At 48.5% G+C, this 12,577-nt stretch overlaps 1 protein-coding gene across 14 annotated transcripts in view; it reads left to right on the forward strand.

The window, feature by feature from the left end:
* LOC105472007 (calcium voltage-gated channel subunit alpha1 B) overlaps nucleotides 1–12,577 on the forward strand; it is a 253,579-nt gene that overhangs the window by 126,488 nt on the left and 114,514 nt on the right. For all 14 annotated transcript variants that reach the window (XM_071078713.1, XM_071078714.1, XM_071078711.1 and 11 more), the window contains 2 exons: nucleotides 7,581–7,698; nucleotides 10,823–10,890. In XM_071078713.1, the coding sequence (XP_070934814.1) occupies nucleotides 7,581–7,698; nucleotides 10,823–10,890 (186 nt within the window). The remainder of the gene's footprint in view (nucleotides 1–7,580; nucleotides 7,699–10,822; nucleotides 10,891–12,577) is intronic.

Consider the following 12,577-nt stretch of genomic DNA (forward strand, 5'->3'; position numbering starts at 1 on the left):
GTAATCCCAGCTACTCTGGAGGTTGAGGCAGGAGAATCACTTGAACCTGGGAGGTGGAGGTTGCAGTGAGCCAAGATCATGCTACTGTACTCCAGCTTGGGTTACAGAGTGAGACTCCAACTCAAAAAAAAAAAAAAAAAATGCTATCCTGCAGAGCACAACTTTGATATCATTTAGGTAAACAGGCACCGTTAATAAAAAGTCATTTAATATCTTTCTCATATTTGTAAGTTGAAGGATTTGGGAGTAAAGAGGAAATCAGAAATCATGATGGCTATTACAGATTATTTAGAACTGAACAGTATCACAACTTGTGAGGGGAAATCTGAAACAATACTTAAAGGAAAACTTATAATCTTAATGCAGCTATCAGGAAAAAAAGGTTAAAAAATAAACAAATACTCTTAAGAAAAAAAGAAAAAAGCGTCTTGCTGTGTCACCCAGGCACTGCAGCCCCGAACTGGGTTCAAGTGGTCCTCCCACCTCAGTCTCTCAAGTAGCTGGGACTATAGGCACATACCACCATGCCCAGCTAATTCTTTCTATTTTTTGTAGAGACATGGTCTCACTATGTTGCCCAGGTTGGTCTCAAACTCAGTGGGCTCAAGCTATCCTCCCACCTCAGCCTCCCAAAGTGCTGGTAATGCAGGCATGAACCACAGAACCTGGCTTAACAAGTACTCATATGAAGAATCCAGAAGAAGGAATAATAAACCAAAGAAAAATTGAAAACAGATGATGCTAAGAGTAGACATTTGTTATGCAGATCACTGAATCACCAAGATAACAAGCATGTTCTTAAGGAGACTCATGAAGTAGATAATTGAATGAAGTGACTGACCAAGGAAAAAAAGCACAAATAAAAAATGTAACCCAAAAGGGAGTTGTAACTATAGGAAAAGGAGATTTTTTTTTTTTTAAATTCCGAAAGAATATTATGGCAACTTTATGCCATGAGATTGGAAAGCATAGATGAAACATCATGCTTTTTTTTTTTTTTTTTTTTTTGACGGAGTCTTGCTCTATTGCCCCTGGAGAGCAGTGGCGCTATCTCGGCTCACTGCAAACTCCACCTCCCGGGTTCACGCCATTCTCCTGCCTCAGCCTCTTGAGTAGCTGGGACTACAGGCGCCTGCCACCATGCCTGGCTAATTTTTTGTATTTTTAGTAGAGATGGAGTTTCACTGTGTTAGCCAGGATGGTCTTGATCTCCTGACCTCATGATTGGCCCACCTCGACCTCCCAAAGTGCTGGGATTACAGGCGTGAGCCACCGCGCCTGGCCAAAACATGCATTTTTATAGGAAGACATTAAGTTGATTAAATTAGCTCAAGAAGAGATTTTGAAAACCTGGACATTTCATAACTATAAAAGAAATTTAACCGATAGTCAAAATTTTCTTCCTATCTTTCTGCCTCCTGCTTGGGGCCCAGTCAGTTGTAAGGCGAGTTTCACCAAGCCTTTCAAGAAGAAATAATAACTATTTGACTTAAACAATTTCAGAGAAGGGAAGAAATCATTTCATGAGGCTAGTATAACCTTGACACCAAAGCCATGCAAGGACAATTTAAGATAAAATGCAGATCAGAACGCCAGCTCCATGGGGCAGGGTCTTTGTTTTATCCACTGACCATCCTAAGCACCTGAATATCGCCCAACACGGCAGGCACGCTAATGTCTGCCCAGTGAAAGTAGATTCATTCAAATCTCATGGCATAAAGCTGCCATAATATTCTTCTGTAATTTAAAAAATCTCTTTTTCCTATGTTATGACCCCCCTTTTGTGTTATAATTTTTATTTGTGCTTTCCCCTTGGTCTTGCTATATAATTATCTACTTCATGTGTCTCCTTAAAAACATGCTTTTTACAGTCTTATTATTTTGATGTTTTTTTAATCAGCATCACAAATGTCTGCAAATAATCTAAAATCTATATAAAAATCAAATCAGCTGAATATATTTAAAAAGAACCTCATAGCTAAACTGTGTTCGTTCTAGTAATACAAGAAATACAAGTAATACAAGAAATTGTCAGTATAATTCCTAATCTCTACAAGTTAAAAGAGAACATGTGTCATAGATGCAGAAACTTGAAACATTGATAAAAGTCAACTTTCATTCACGATAAAAAAAAGTCATACTAAGAATTGACAGGAGTTTAAAAAAATCTGCTAAAGAGTGTCTACAAAAAACCTACAACCAGAATGGGTGATAGCTAATGGGTATGAGTTTCTTTTTTTGAGGGGATGAAAATGTTCTAAAATGGACTGTGATAATGGTGACACATATTTGTGAATATACTAAAAACTATTGAATTACACACCTTAAATGGGTGAATTATATCCCAATAAAGCTGTTATTTAAAAGAGACCATAGCAAGGATCGTAGATAATAGTAAAAGATTAGAAGTATTGTTAAAAGAAAAATAAGGATGCCTAGTATTCAAGCAGTCGAAGCTAATGTAGTAAGAAAAAAGAAGTAAAATGACCAGAAAGGAATAGAAAAATACTATTATTTGCAAATGATGTGATTATTTGCTATAGAAAATCCCAGATAATATATTAAATATAATAAGAAAATTCATCAGTGTTGCTGAACACAGAATAAATGTACAAAAATATAGCTTTTCTATATAATAACATTATTCAATTAGAAAATTCAATTTAAAAGAAAAGTCTCACTCACAGTAGTAACAAAACTTCCAGGTACCTAGAAATAAATCTAACTAAAATTATGCAAGACTTTTGTTGCAGTAATTAGGAAATGTCATTCAAGGCCCTAAGGAGCTGAATGCTTGCACAGATATGTTTATAAGTGGGAAGTCTTAAAATGATGAAGGTGTCAGTTCTCCCCAATTTAATTTATGAATCGATGCAATCCTGATCCAAATTCCAATGGTACTGCTCTTGGAATTCAGCATATTGATTATATGGAAGAGTAAAAGTCCAAGAAAAGACAATTCAGGAAGAAGAAATTTGTCCTACCATATATCATGACTTTTTATAAAGCTACGGTAATGAAAATAGTGTGGTATGCAAAAAAATGAAATATCAAAAGAACAGACCAGAGAACCCGGAAACATTCCAAACATATATAGAAAGTTGGTTATATGAGAAAGATGTCATTGGAAATCAATGGAGGAAGGATGGACTATTCAAAAATTTGGGTCTGGGAAAATTGGCTTTCCATATGAAAAAAATTGGACCATCATCTCCATGCATACACAAAACTTCAGTTGGATTAGAAACCTAAATGTAAAATATCAAGCTTGAAAATGATTTAAAGAGTAAGAGGCCCGACATAGTGGCTCACGCCTATAATCCCAGTGCTTTGGGAGGCTGAGGTGGGAGTATCGCTTGAGGATATAAGTTCGAGATCAGCCTGGGCAACATTATGAGAGCCCACCTCCAAAAAAAAAAAAAAAAAATAGCTGATGGTGCACCCCTGTAGTCCAAGCTACTTGAGAGGCTGAGACAGGAAAATTACTTGAGGCCAGGAATTTGAGGTTACAATGAGCTAGGATTGTGCCACTGCAGCCTGGGCAACAGAGCAAGACCCAGTCTTTAGAAGAAAATAAATAAAATATATATATATTATGAAAATATCTTTATGATCTTGGATGGAGAGGAATTTCTTTTCTTTTCTTGTCTTTTTTTTTTTGAAATGGAATCTAGCTCTGTTGCCCAGGCTGGAGTGCAGTGGTGCTATCTTGGCTCACCGTAACCTCCGCCTGCTAGGTTCAAGCGATTTTCCTGCTTCAGCCTCTGGAGTATCTGGGATTACAGGCACCTGCCACCACGCCCAGCTAATTTTTGTATTTTTAGTAGACGGGGTTTCACTGTGTTGGCCAGGCTGGTCTTGAACTTGTGATCCATCCTCCTTGGCCTCCCAAAGTACTGGGATTACAAATGTGAGCCACTGCGCCTGGCCCGAGTTTCTTTTTTTTAATGGAGATGGGGTCTTGTGATTGTGGCACTGCACTCCAGCCTTGACAATAGAGCAAGACCCCATCTCCGAATTTCTTTTTTTAAATGGAGATGGAGTCTTGCTCTATTGCTAAGGCTGGAGTGCAGTGTCATGATCATAGCTCACACAACTGGCTCAAGTGATCCTCCTGCCTCGCCTTCTGAGTAGCTGGGACTACACATGCGCACTACCACACCTGGCTCATTAAAAAAAATTTTTTGAAACAGGGTCTCGCTATGTTGCTCAGGCTGGTCTCTATCTCCAAAGTGTTGGGATTACAGGTGTGAGCCATCTCTCCTGGCTGTGTGTGTGTGTAGTGAAAATATCTTTATGACCTTGGATGGAGACGAATTTCTGAAGATGTAAAAAGCAGAAAACATAAAGGAGCAGACTGATAAGACTGATATTTGATTACGTTAAACTTTTTAAATTACAAAAATAAAAGCAAACAGGAGACTAAAGATATTTACAATAGATAATGCAGATTGAGTATTAGTGTATACAAGAATACATTAGGAAGTCTCGAAAGTCAGTAAGAAAAAGATGAGTCATCAGAAATAGGAGCCAGGGGGGTTGAAAGGCAGGGCACAGAAGAGATCTAACGGTCCCTGGGCAGGAGAAATGTTCAAAGTCACTGACTTGCCTTTTTTTTTTTTTGTAGAGATGGGGTCCCACTATGTCGCCCAGGCTGGTGTCGAACTCCTGGGGTCAAGTGATTCTCCTACCTTGGCCTCCCAAAGCGCTGGGACTACAGACGTGAGCCACCATGCCTGGCCAATGCTTTTAAGCCCTTTCATCTTTATCAGATTGGGAACTATCAAAGGGTGTGACAGTGCCATGGGTGGTGTGAGGATGTTGATGAAGAACCATCCTCTGCTGCTGGCAGGAATACAATTTGGGATAACCATTCTGGAAACATCTAGTGAAGTTGGCGAAGGTATGCATAGCCTACATATCTGGCAGCTTCAGCTCTAGAGAAGCTTCACATATGCACAAGGTGACGTATATAACATATAAACATATCGGGAAGCCACTAAAAGTACCTGTGAGAAGGAAAATGGGTAATGTAAAACTGTGCGATGGTTTACACAAATAAGTATATTTATATGTATCAACATGGAGAGCTGGGTGCGGTGGCTCACGCCTGTAATTTCAGCACTGTGGGAGGCTGACAGGGGCTGATTGCTTGAGCGCAGGGGTTCAAGACCAGCCTGGGCAACATGGCAAAATCCCATCTCTACTAAAACATACAAAAAATTAGCTGGGCATGGTGGCACCTGCCTGTGGACCCAGCTACTCAGGAGGCTGAGGTGTGAGGATTGATTGAGCCTGGAAAGCAGAGGTTGCAGTGAGCTGAGATCACACCACTGCACTCCAGCCTGGGAAACAGAACAAGACCCTGTCTCAAAAAAAAAAAAAAAAAGAATGGAGAAACCTCAAAGCTGTACTGTTGAATGAAAACAGCAAGTTGAAGAATGACGTGTAGTCTTGTACCTTCCTGTGCATGTTTAGCACATATGCAGTATTCTGTTTATACATACATGTATGTGTGTGATGTGTAGTAGAACCCTAAAGACTTGGATCCATTCATCCGACAAGGGATTACTATCCACAATATACAAGGAACTCAACTCAACAGCAAAAAAACCCAAATAATCACATTTAAAAGTGGGCAAAGGCTCTGAATAGACATTTCTCAAAAGAAGACATACAAATGGCCAACAGATGTATGAAAAAATACTCAGCATCACTAGTCATCAGGCAGAGACAAATCCAAACCACAATGAGGTGTCGTCTCACCCATTTGGGGTGGCTGTTATCAAAGACAAAAAATAAGAAATGCTGCAAGGATATGGAGAGAAGGGAACTCTCTCACACTGTAGATGGGAATGTAAATTAGTCCAGCCACTCTGGGAAACAGTATGGAGGCTCCTCAAGAGGAGCCATAGTACAAAAATCCCACTGCTGGGTGTTTATCCAAAGGAAAGGAAGTTGGAACATGGAGGTGGTGCCTTCCTCCTCATGCTCATGCCAGCGCTATTCACAGTAGCAAAGATACGGGATCAGCCTAAGTGCTTGTCAATAGATGAAAGGATACAGAAAATATGGTGTATATATATGATAGAATACTGTTCAGCCACAGAAAGAATGAAATCCTGACATTTGCAGCAACATGGATAGAAGTGGAGGTCATTAAGTTAAGTGAAGTAAGCCAGGCACAGAAAGACAAACTTCACATGTTCCCCCTCAGATGTGAGAGCAAAAAGGCTGATTTGGAGGTAGAGGTTAGAATGATGGCTACCAGAAGGTGGGAAGGTTGTGGGAAGAGGGCATGAAGAGAGGCTGGTTAAGGGGTACAAACATAGACAGAAGGAGCGAGTCCTAGTGTTTGATAGAATGGTAGGGTGACTATAACTAACAACAATATATTGTCTATTTCAAAATAATCAGAAGAAAAGGTTTAAGATGTTCCCAACACAATACTAAATGTTTGAGGTGATGAATATGTTGAATACCCTATTTGATCATTACACATTGTATGCCTGTATCACAATACCACAAGTACCCTAAAATATGTACAAATATTAGGTATTGGTAAAAAAATAATAATAAACGGCCGGGCATGGTGGCTCACGCCTGTAATCGCAGCACTTTGGGAGGCTGAGGCAGGTGGATCACGAGGTCAGGAGATCCAGACCATCCTGGCTAACACGGTGAAACCCCGTCTCTACTAAAAATACAAAAAATTAGCCGGGCATGGTGGCGGGCACCTGTAGTCCCACTACTCGGGAGGCTGAGGCAGGAGAATGGCGTGAACCCGGGGGGTGGAGCTTGCGGTGAGCTGAGATCACGCCACTGCACTCCAGCCCAGGCAACAGAGCGAGACTCCGTCTCAAAAAAAAAAAAAAAATTAAAAACACTCACAAATAATAAATAGAAAGTGACGAAAGAAAAAAGACTTGGATCTGTGTCAGATCGCTGGTTGGAGTTGGTCATGGGGAGGGGGATCATTTGCACATGGGGCAGAATTTCCATTTTGGGTGGGGGACACACGAGTATTTATTATTTTCTTGTATGTTTCCAAACATAAAAGTAGAAAAGAGACATGAGTTTGCTACTAGGACAAGGGTTGCATTTAGCCAGGCTGTGAGGCTGGACCCACCAAGTGGAGTGGCAGGAACTGAGAGCATAAGGCTCTGCTTCTGCTGGGTGGCCGTGTGCAGACCAGTCCCCTTTGAACCTCGGCTTTCTCGACGGCACAGTGACACGGATGGCGCTGCTTCGTCCCTCCATGCCTGAGCTCACTGCTGCCCTCAGCTCTGCCCACCTCCTTCTCCTGTTGGGAGCTCCCTTTTCATTTCTGGCTGAAACCCTAGAGCATGTTAATCTTTTAAGACCGAGTTCTGCAGCCACGTCCTTCTGGAATCTTTTCTGGAGGACCCTGGGATGCCCAGACCTTTGGAAGCAGCAGCATGTAAAGGCCTGGATGTGCGTGTGTGGACGTGGCGGTGTGTGTGGACGTGACGGTGCACATGCACTTGTGTGGGTGAGGGTGCGTGTGTATGGGGAAGGTAGCCACGGGGGCTTGCCCTGTGTTCTCTCCATCCTGGCAGATCCTGACAGGAGAGGACTGGAATGCAGTGATGTATCACGGGATCGAATCGCAAGGCGGCGTCAGCAAAGGCATGTTCTCGTCCTTTTACTTCATTGTCCTGACGCTGTTCGGAAACTGTATCCTTCTGTGGGGCTGGGGCAGAGGGTGGTCAGTGCGTGGCCCTCCTTTTCCCCATGGCCACCACGTGGATCCCTCCAGGAGGACTGGGGGCCATGGACATGAGAGATGCATTCTCAGAGTTGAGTGCAGATGGAGAACATTCTGCAGGTGGCTGGAGCACAGGAGTCTGGAGGCTGCGGGACTCAGCTTGAGGGAGCATGAGCTGCTGCGTGTGGGGGTATTCAGAGGTGGGGGTGGGTGCGGCCTGCAGCAGGCCTTACGGACTCTGAGCAGCAGTCGGGGAGCCTCACACTCCGGGCAGGTGGGTTTTTGTTTTCACTTTGATTTAATTGCGTATTTAGGTTTTGGCACTGGACTTTAAAAAGGAGACCTTCTGCCTGCTGATACCATCCCCTTTGCAGAGAAATGTAAGGAAGGGTTTTCTGTGGAGGATGACAGTTGGGCTGTTTCAGGACCTTGAGTCAGAGAGTGGGTCTGTGGGGTCAGGGCAAGTCCAGCAGCCGGTGGTGAGCTCTGCCTCAGCCAAGGGCCATGATAGGGACAGGGCTGGGGCCAAGGAAGATCTGGAGGGAGAACTGCAGCGTTCATAGTACAGGCGAGGGTGAGGGCTATGACTAGCAGTGTGAGTGTGGGTCCCCCTGTAGCTGAGGTGGGAAGTTAAGGCCTAGGAGAAGTGTCTTTGGTTCTCAAACTCACCTGAGCATCACAGTCCCCTGAGGGATGGTAAGCCTGGATTCCAGCCCTAGCCCACGGTGTCAGAGGCAGTGGGACTGGGCTGGGGCCTGAGAATGTGCATTCTCACAGGCTGCCAGGGGAGCCTGTGTTGCTGGTCTGGGGACCCCACTTTGAGAACCGTTGTGGCGGAACACCTTGCAGGACCCTGAGGAGCCGGAGACAATGTCTCACGGTTGACCTCCTGGCTCTGCTTCTCCCTCGACCTTCTCACACACGACGGCCACTCACCCCGTCTCTCCGTCCTTGTCTCTGCCTCACTGGTGCTGGTGCCGTCAATGCCCTTGCACACTTCACCTTCTTTCCTGTCTCTGCCTCCCTGTCTCCTCATTCCTTGCTCCACCTCTCCTAGGCTGGCCCAGCAGGGGCTCACTCTCTCAGCCTTGTTTGTCACGGGGTGGTCCTTAGGCTGCAGCTCAGGTCCTGGTCCCCAGAGTGGGGGATCCAGCTTCCCTGGGAAGCTGAGTGTGAGCCTAGGAGGGGCTCCAGGGAGCCTGAGGGGGCAGTGTCTGCTTTGGAGATGGGTGGCCCTAGGGCTGGCACCGGAGGCACCAAAGAAAGGCAGCCACAATTGTCAGAGAGGGACGGAGGCCTCAGACAGGACAGCCGGCATCCAGAAGGAGGTGCCTCTGTCTTGAGACAGAGCAGTGGCCAGTGGTTCGCCATAGCTGAGTCTGACCCTGACACTCAGGCCAGGCATGCTGGCCACAAGCGTCCCCCTCCCATCCACTCAGCGTCACTCCTGCTGGATCCCAAGGGGCATGGCCCTTGGTCCTGCTTTCTGGGCATGAAAGCCTCTGAGGGTGTCGGTGGCTGTGGCTAGTGCCTGGAGGTGTCAGCGTGGCCTCAGTGTCCTGCCCTGTGGGATCTGCTGGAGCTCTGTGGGGACTTGCCTGTGAGGCTCTGGCCTGGGATATGCGCTCCCTTGACCCCCAGGGAGGGGGTACCTGTCCAGCCAGGGAGGGACCTGACCTGCCTGGGTCACTGCTGTTGGCCTCGTACAGAGCCAACTGCTCCTCGGCCTGGCACAGGCCAGCACCACAGGGAGAGTGGCTGCAGCCTAGGCAGGGTGAGTCGCAGGCCTGTGGTGAAACCGGCTCGATCACGTGGAGTGCAAGGTTCTGACGGGGGCAACTTCCTCTCCCCACACATGCTGTGGCACATTTGGCAGTGTCTGAGTCACTTTTGGTTGTCAGCACTGACGGGGAGGGGCTGATGGCCTCAAGTGGACGGAGACCAGGGGTGCTGCCTGCCATCCCATAGAGGATTGCTCAGCCCCAAATGCCAGCAGGGCCTGGGCTGAGAAACCTGGAGTGATAAAATGGCCAGGAGGGTACCCTTAATGGCCAGGGTCTGGAGGGACAGATCCGAGTCACAGCCAGGGTCCCGACTCTGTCAGGGGTGGTTCTGGGAATCTGCGCAGGGGCAGGGAGGTGAGCGTTCAGGAAAAGGCAGCTTCCAGTGACAGGTGAAGAGTTCCTTTTGCAAAGAAAAACACCGTGACCGGACAAGGACCTGGTCCCGCGAGCTTTGAGGAGGAGGCCGCCCACCCCAGGTGGTGCCTGTGCCGGGACCTGTGGCAGGTGCTTCCTTCTGGGCCTTGGTTGCTTTATTTCTACGCGGTGGGGCAGCACCTCACACTAGGCTCCTCAGGGGTCAGTTGAGGCAAGGTGCAGTCCCAGGATCCAGATCATGCCATCTGCCGTCTCCATGGCCTGATATGAGTGCTGTGATCTAGAGGGGGATGCTGCAAGGGAGAGGCCCCAGGATACCATGCGGGAAAAGGAAATGGGAAAGGAGGGGAAGGTAGCACTAGGTGGCGTCTGTAGGCCTTGGACCTGGGACCCGGCATGTGCTGGCCACGGGTGGGTTTGCCTGCTCGTAGTTTGTCTGCGGTGGTCTCTGCTCACAGGACCCAGAAGGCAGTGGAGCCCCACCTGGAGCCTGTGGAGTAGAAGCTGTTTGTGGGGAGGCTTCTTGTGCTGGTTGGAGCTTGGGGAGTTGGGAGCACAGCAGGCTGACCGTGGGCCCTCGTTAGGAGGCAGAGGCAAATGGCTCCAGCCCAGCCTCTGAGCTTTGCACCTGCACAGTCAGCCCAAAAGAGCTGGGTTGGGGGAAGAGGCTCAGGTGGGCATTAGGGGAGGCTGGGTGATGGGAGGCTGGACAAAGGAGGGATTGGCAGAGAGGCTGGAGGTGAGAAGGGAACAGGGAGCTGGAGGGCCTAGTGGCTGGGCTGGAGTGTGCCTGGGGATGGGGCCTGGGGGAGCTGGTAGGTGCCAAGGGAAGGAGGCTGGAGGCTGGTTGGGATCTGGGGAGATGGGGGAAGCTGCAGTGTGACTGTGGGGCCGTGTGGGGCAGAGGTTCCCTTCCTCAGCTGGACCCAACCAGACACTCTGCTGAATGTCTTCCTGGCCATCGCTGTGGACAACCTGGCCAACGCCCAGGAGCTGACCAAGGTAGGTGGGGACAGGGAGGGGCTGGTGTCAGCCCATGCCACTTGAATGTGGCCGCAGCCAGGAGGAGTCTGGGTCCTGGGTTAGGGCCTCATGTGTCCCCTGTCCAGGAGCGTTACCTCGGGTCCTGGCGGGCAGAGGCTGGTCTGTCACTCAGGGGCTGGAGGCTGCAGCTGAGGATGCAGGGAGAGCCAGAGCCCCGAAGGCAGATGGACAGGCAGGCTCTCAGAAGCCAGCACCAGGAAGAACGGCCTGAACGGCAGGGTGTGCTGGGAGCAGGAGGGGTCTGAGCGGGAGGAGCAGCTGGTGGCCTGTCCCAGCACAGCTGTGCCACAGTGGGACAGCTGCTGCTTCAGGCAGTGCCCAGCGGGTGCCATTTTAATATTCCTCTCATCTCTGAACCTGGTGGGGGATGCGATTGTACATGTCTCCCTCTGTGATATCCTTCCGGATGACATGCCCCCGCCTGGTCATGCTCTCCCCAGCCCTGGACACTTGTACTGTGGCCACCTGCCATCTGAGTCACAGGCTTGTGTGTTGACTCAAGCCCTAGCTCCTGGCAGAGGTGGTGCTGCCTCTGGTTTGGCATGAACCACGCTGCAAACGTCCCACGTGCATGCTCTGTGCATCAGCATGTACCCGTGTGGGCACCGTTCTGTGTGCATGTCACCATGTGCCCTCTTCTGCCTGTGCACCATCCCTGGACAGGTGTCTGCATGCACCTGTGCACGTCTAGGGGTCTGACGCAGCTCCGTCACTCCGGTCCAGTGTCTCTCCATGCCTTCCTTGTTCTGGGGCTGAGAGGCAGGTTCAGGATTTCTATCCCTGGGCAGCAGAGATGCAGGTGTGCCACAGAGCTTCTCTAAGAGTAAGTGCTGTGCAGGTGTCCCTGCTCCCCCCAACCCAGCTCTCCGGGAGGGGAACATGGTCCGTGCAGTGTGCCAGCTGCAGCCTGAGCCTCCCTTTGCTTCTGCTCAGCCTTCTTACTCCCATGCCTCCAGACCTGGGCCATGGCTATACCTGGGGGCCTGGATTCCTCCCTGGTGCTCTGGTTTCTGGCTTCTGTCTGTTCCTGTCTTCAGCCTGTGCTGCTTGGGTTGGGGGAGCCCAAGCACCCACAGAGCTCTCCTTGGTTCTGTGGTTGCCTTGGAGGGCCCTAGCTGTCCTGGGTGGGCTGCACTGGAGCGCTGGGGCCCCATTGTCTCTTTAAGTTCTGTCGTGAGGGAGGACGCAGAGAGCCGTGTCCTTGGGGCCCTGTGTCCACATACATGTACCCTCATTGGTGGCCCCCTTTTGCGTAACTGGCCTAATTCAGGAATTTCTTCTCTGAGAATTGGGGCCACTGGGGGCCTGTCTGTGTCTGGCTGTGGGCATTTTTCTGGGCTGACCAAGAGCCCCAAAGGTTGTGACTCAACCATCCCCTTCCCTTATACTCCCACAAAAGTATTACAGCACTATGTACTTTTTGAAGTGAGGATAAGCTTGAATTTGTTTTAGACCTTCCAGGGGACTTTAGAACACTCCCTGGAGTGACTGGCGAAGTCCCCGCCCCAGAGGATGGGAAGCTGGATGGAGCCGGATCCTCGAGGAGGGAGCTGGGTGTGGGTGTTTCCTGCTGGGTCTGGCTTTGCCTCCTCTCTGGGCTTGAGGTTTGAAGGTCTCTTCTCTGTGGAGGGAAATTTGCAGGCAG

This window comes from Macaca nemestrina, chromosome 14 (genome assembly GCF_043159975.1).
Source record: "Macaca nemestrina isolate mMacNem1 chromosome 14, mMacNem.hap1, whole genome shotgun sequence".
Taxonomy (NCBI): domain Eukaryota; kingdom Metazoa; phylum Chordata; class Mammalia; order Primates; family Cercopithecidae; genus Macaca; species Macaca nemestrina.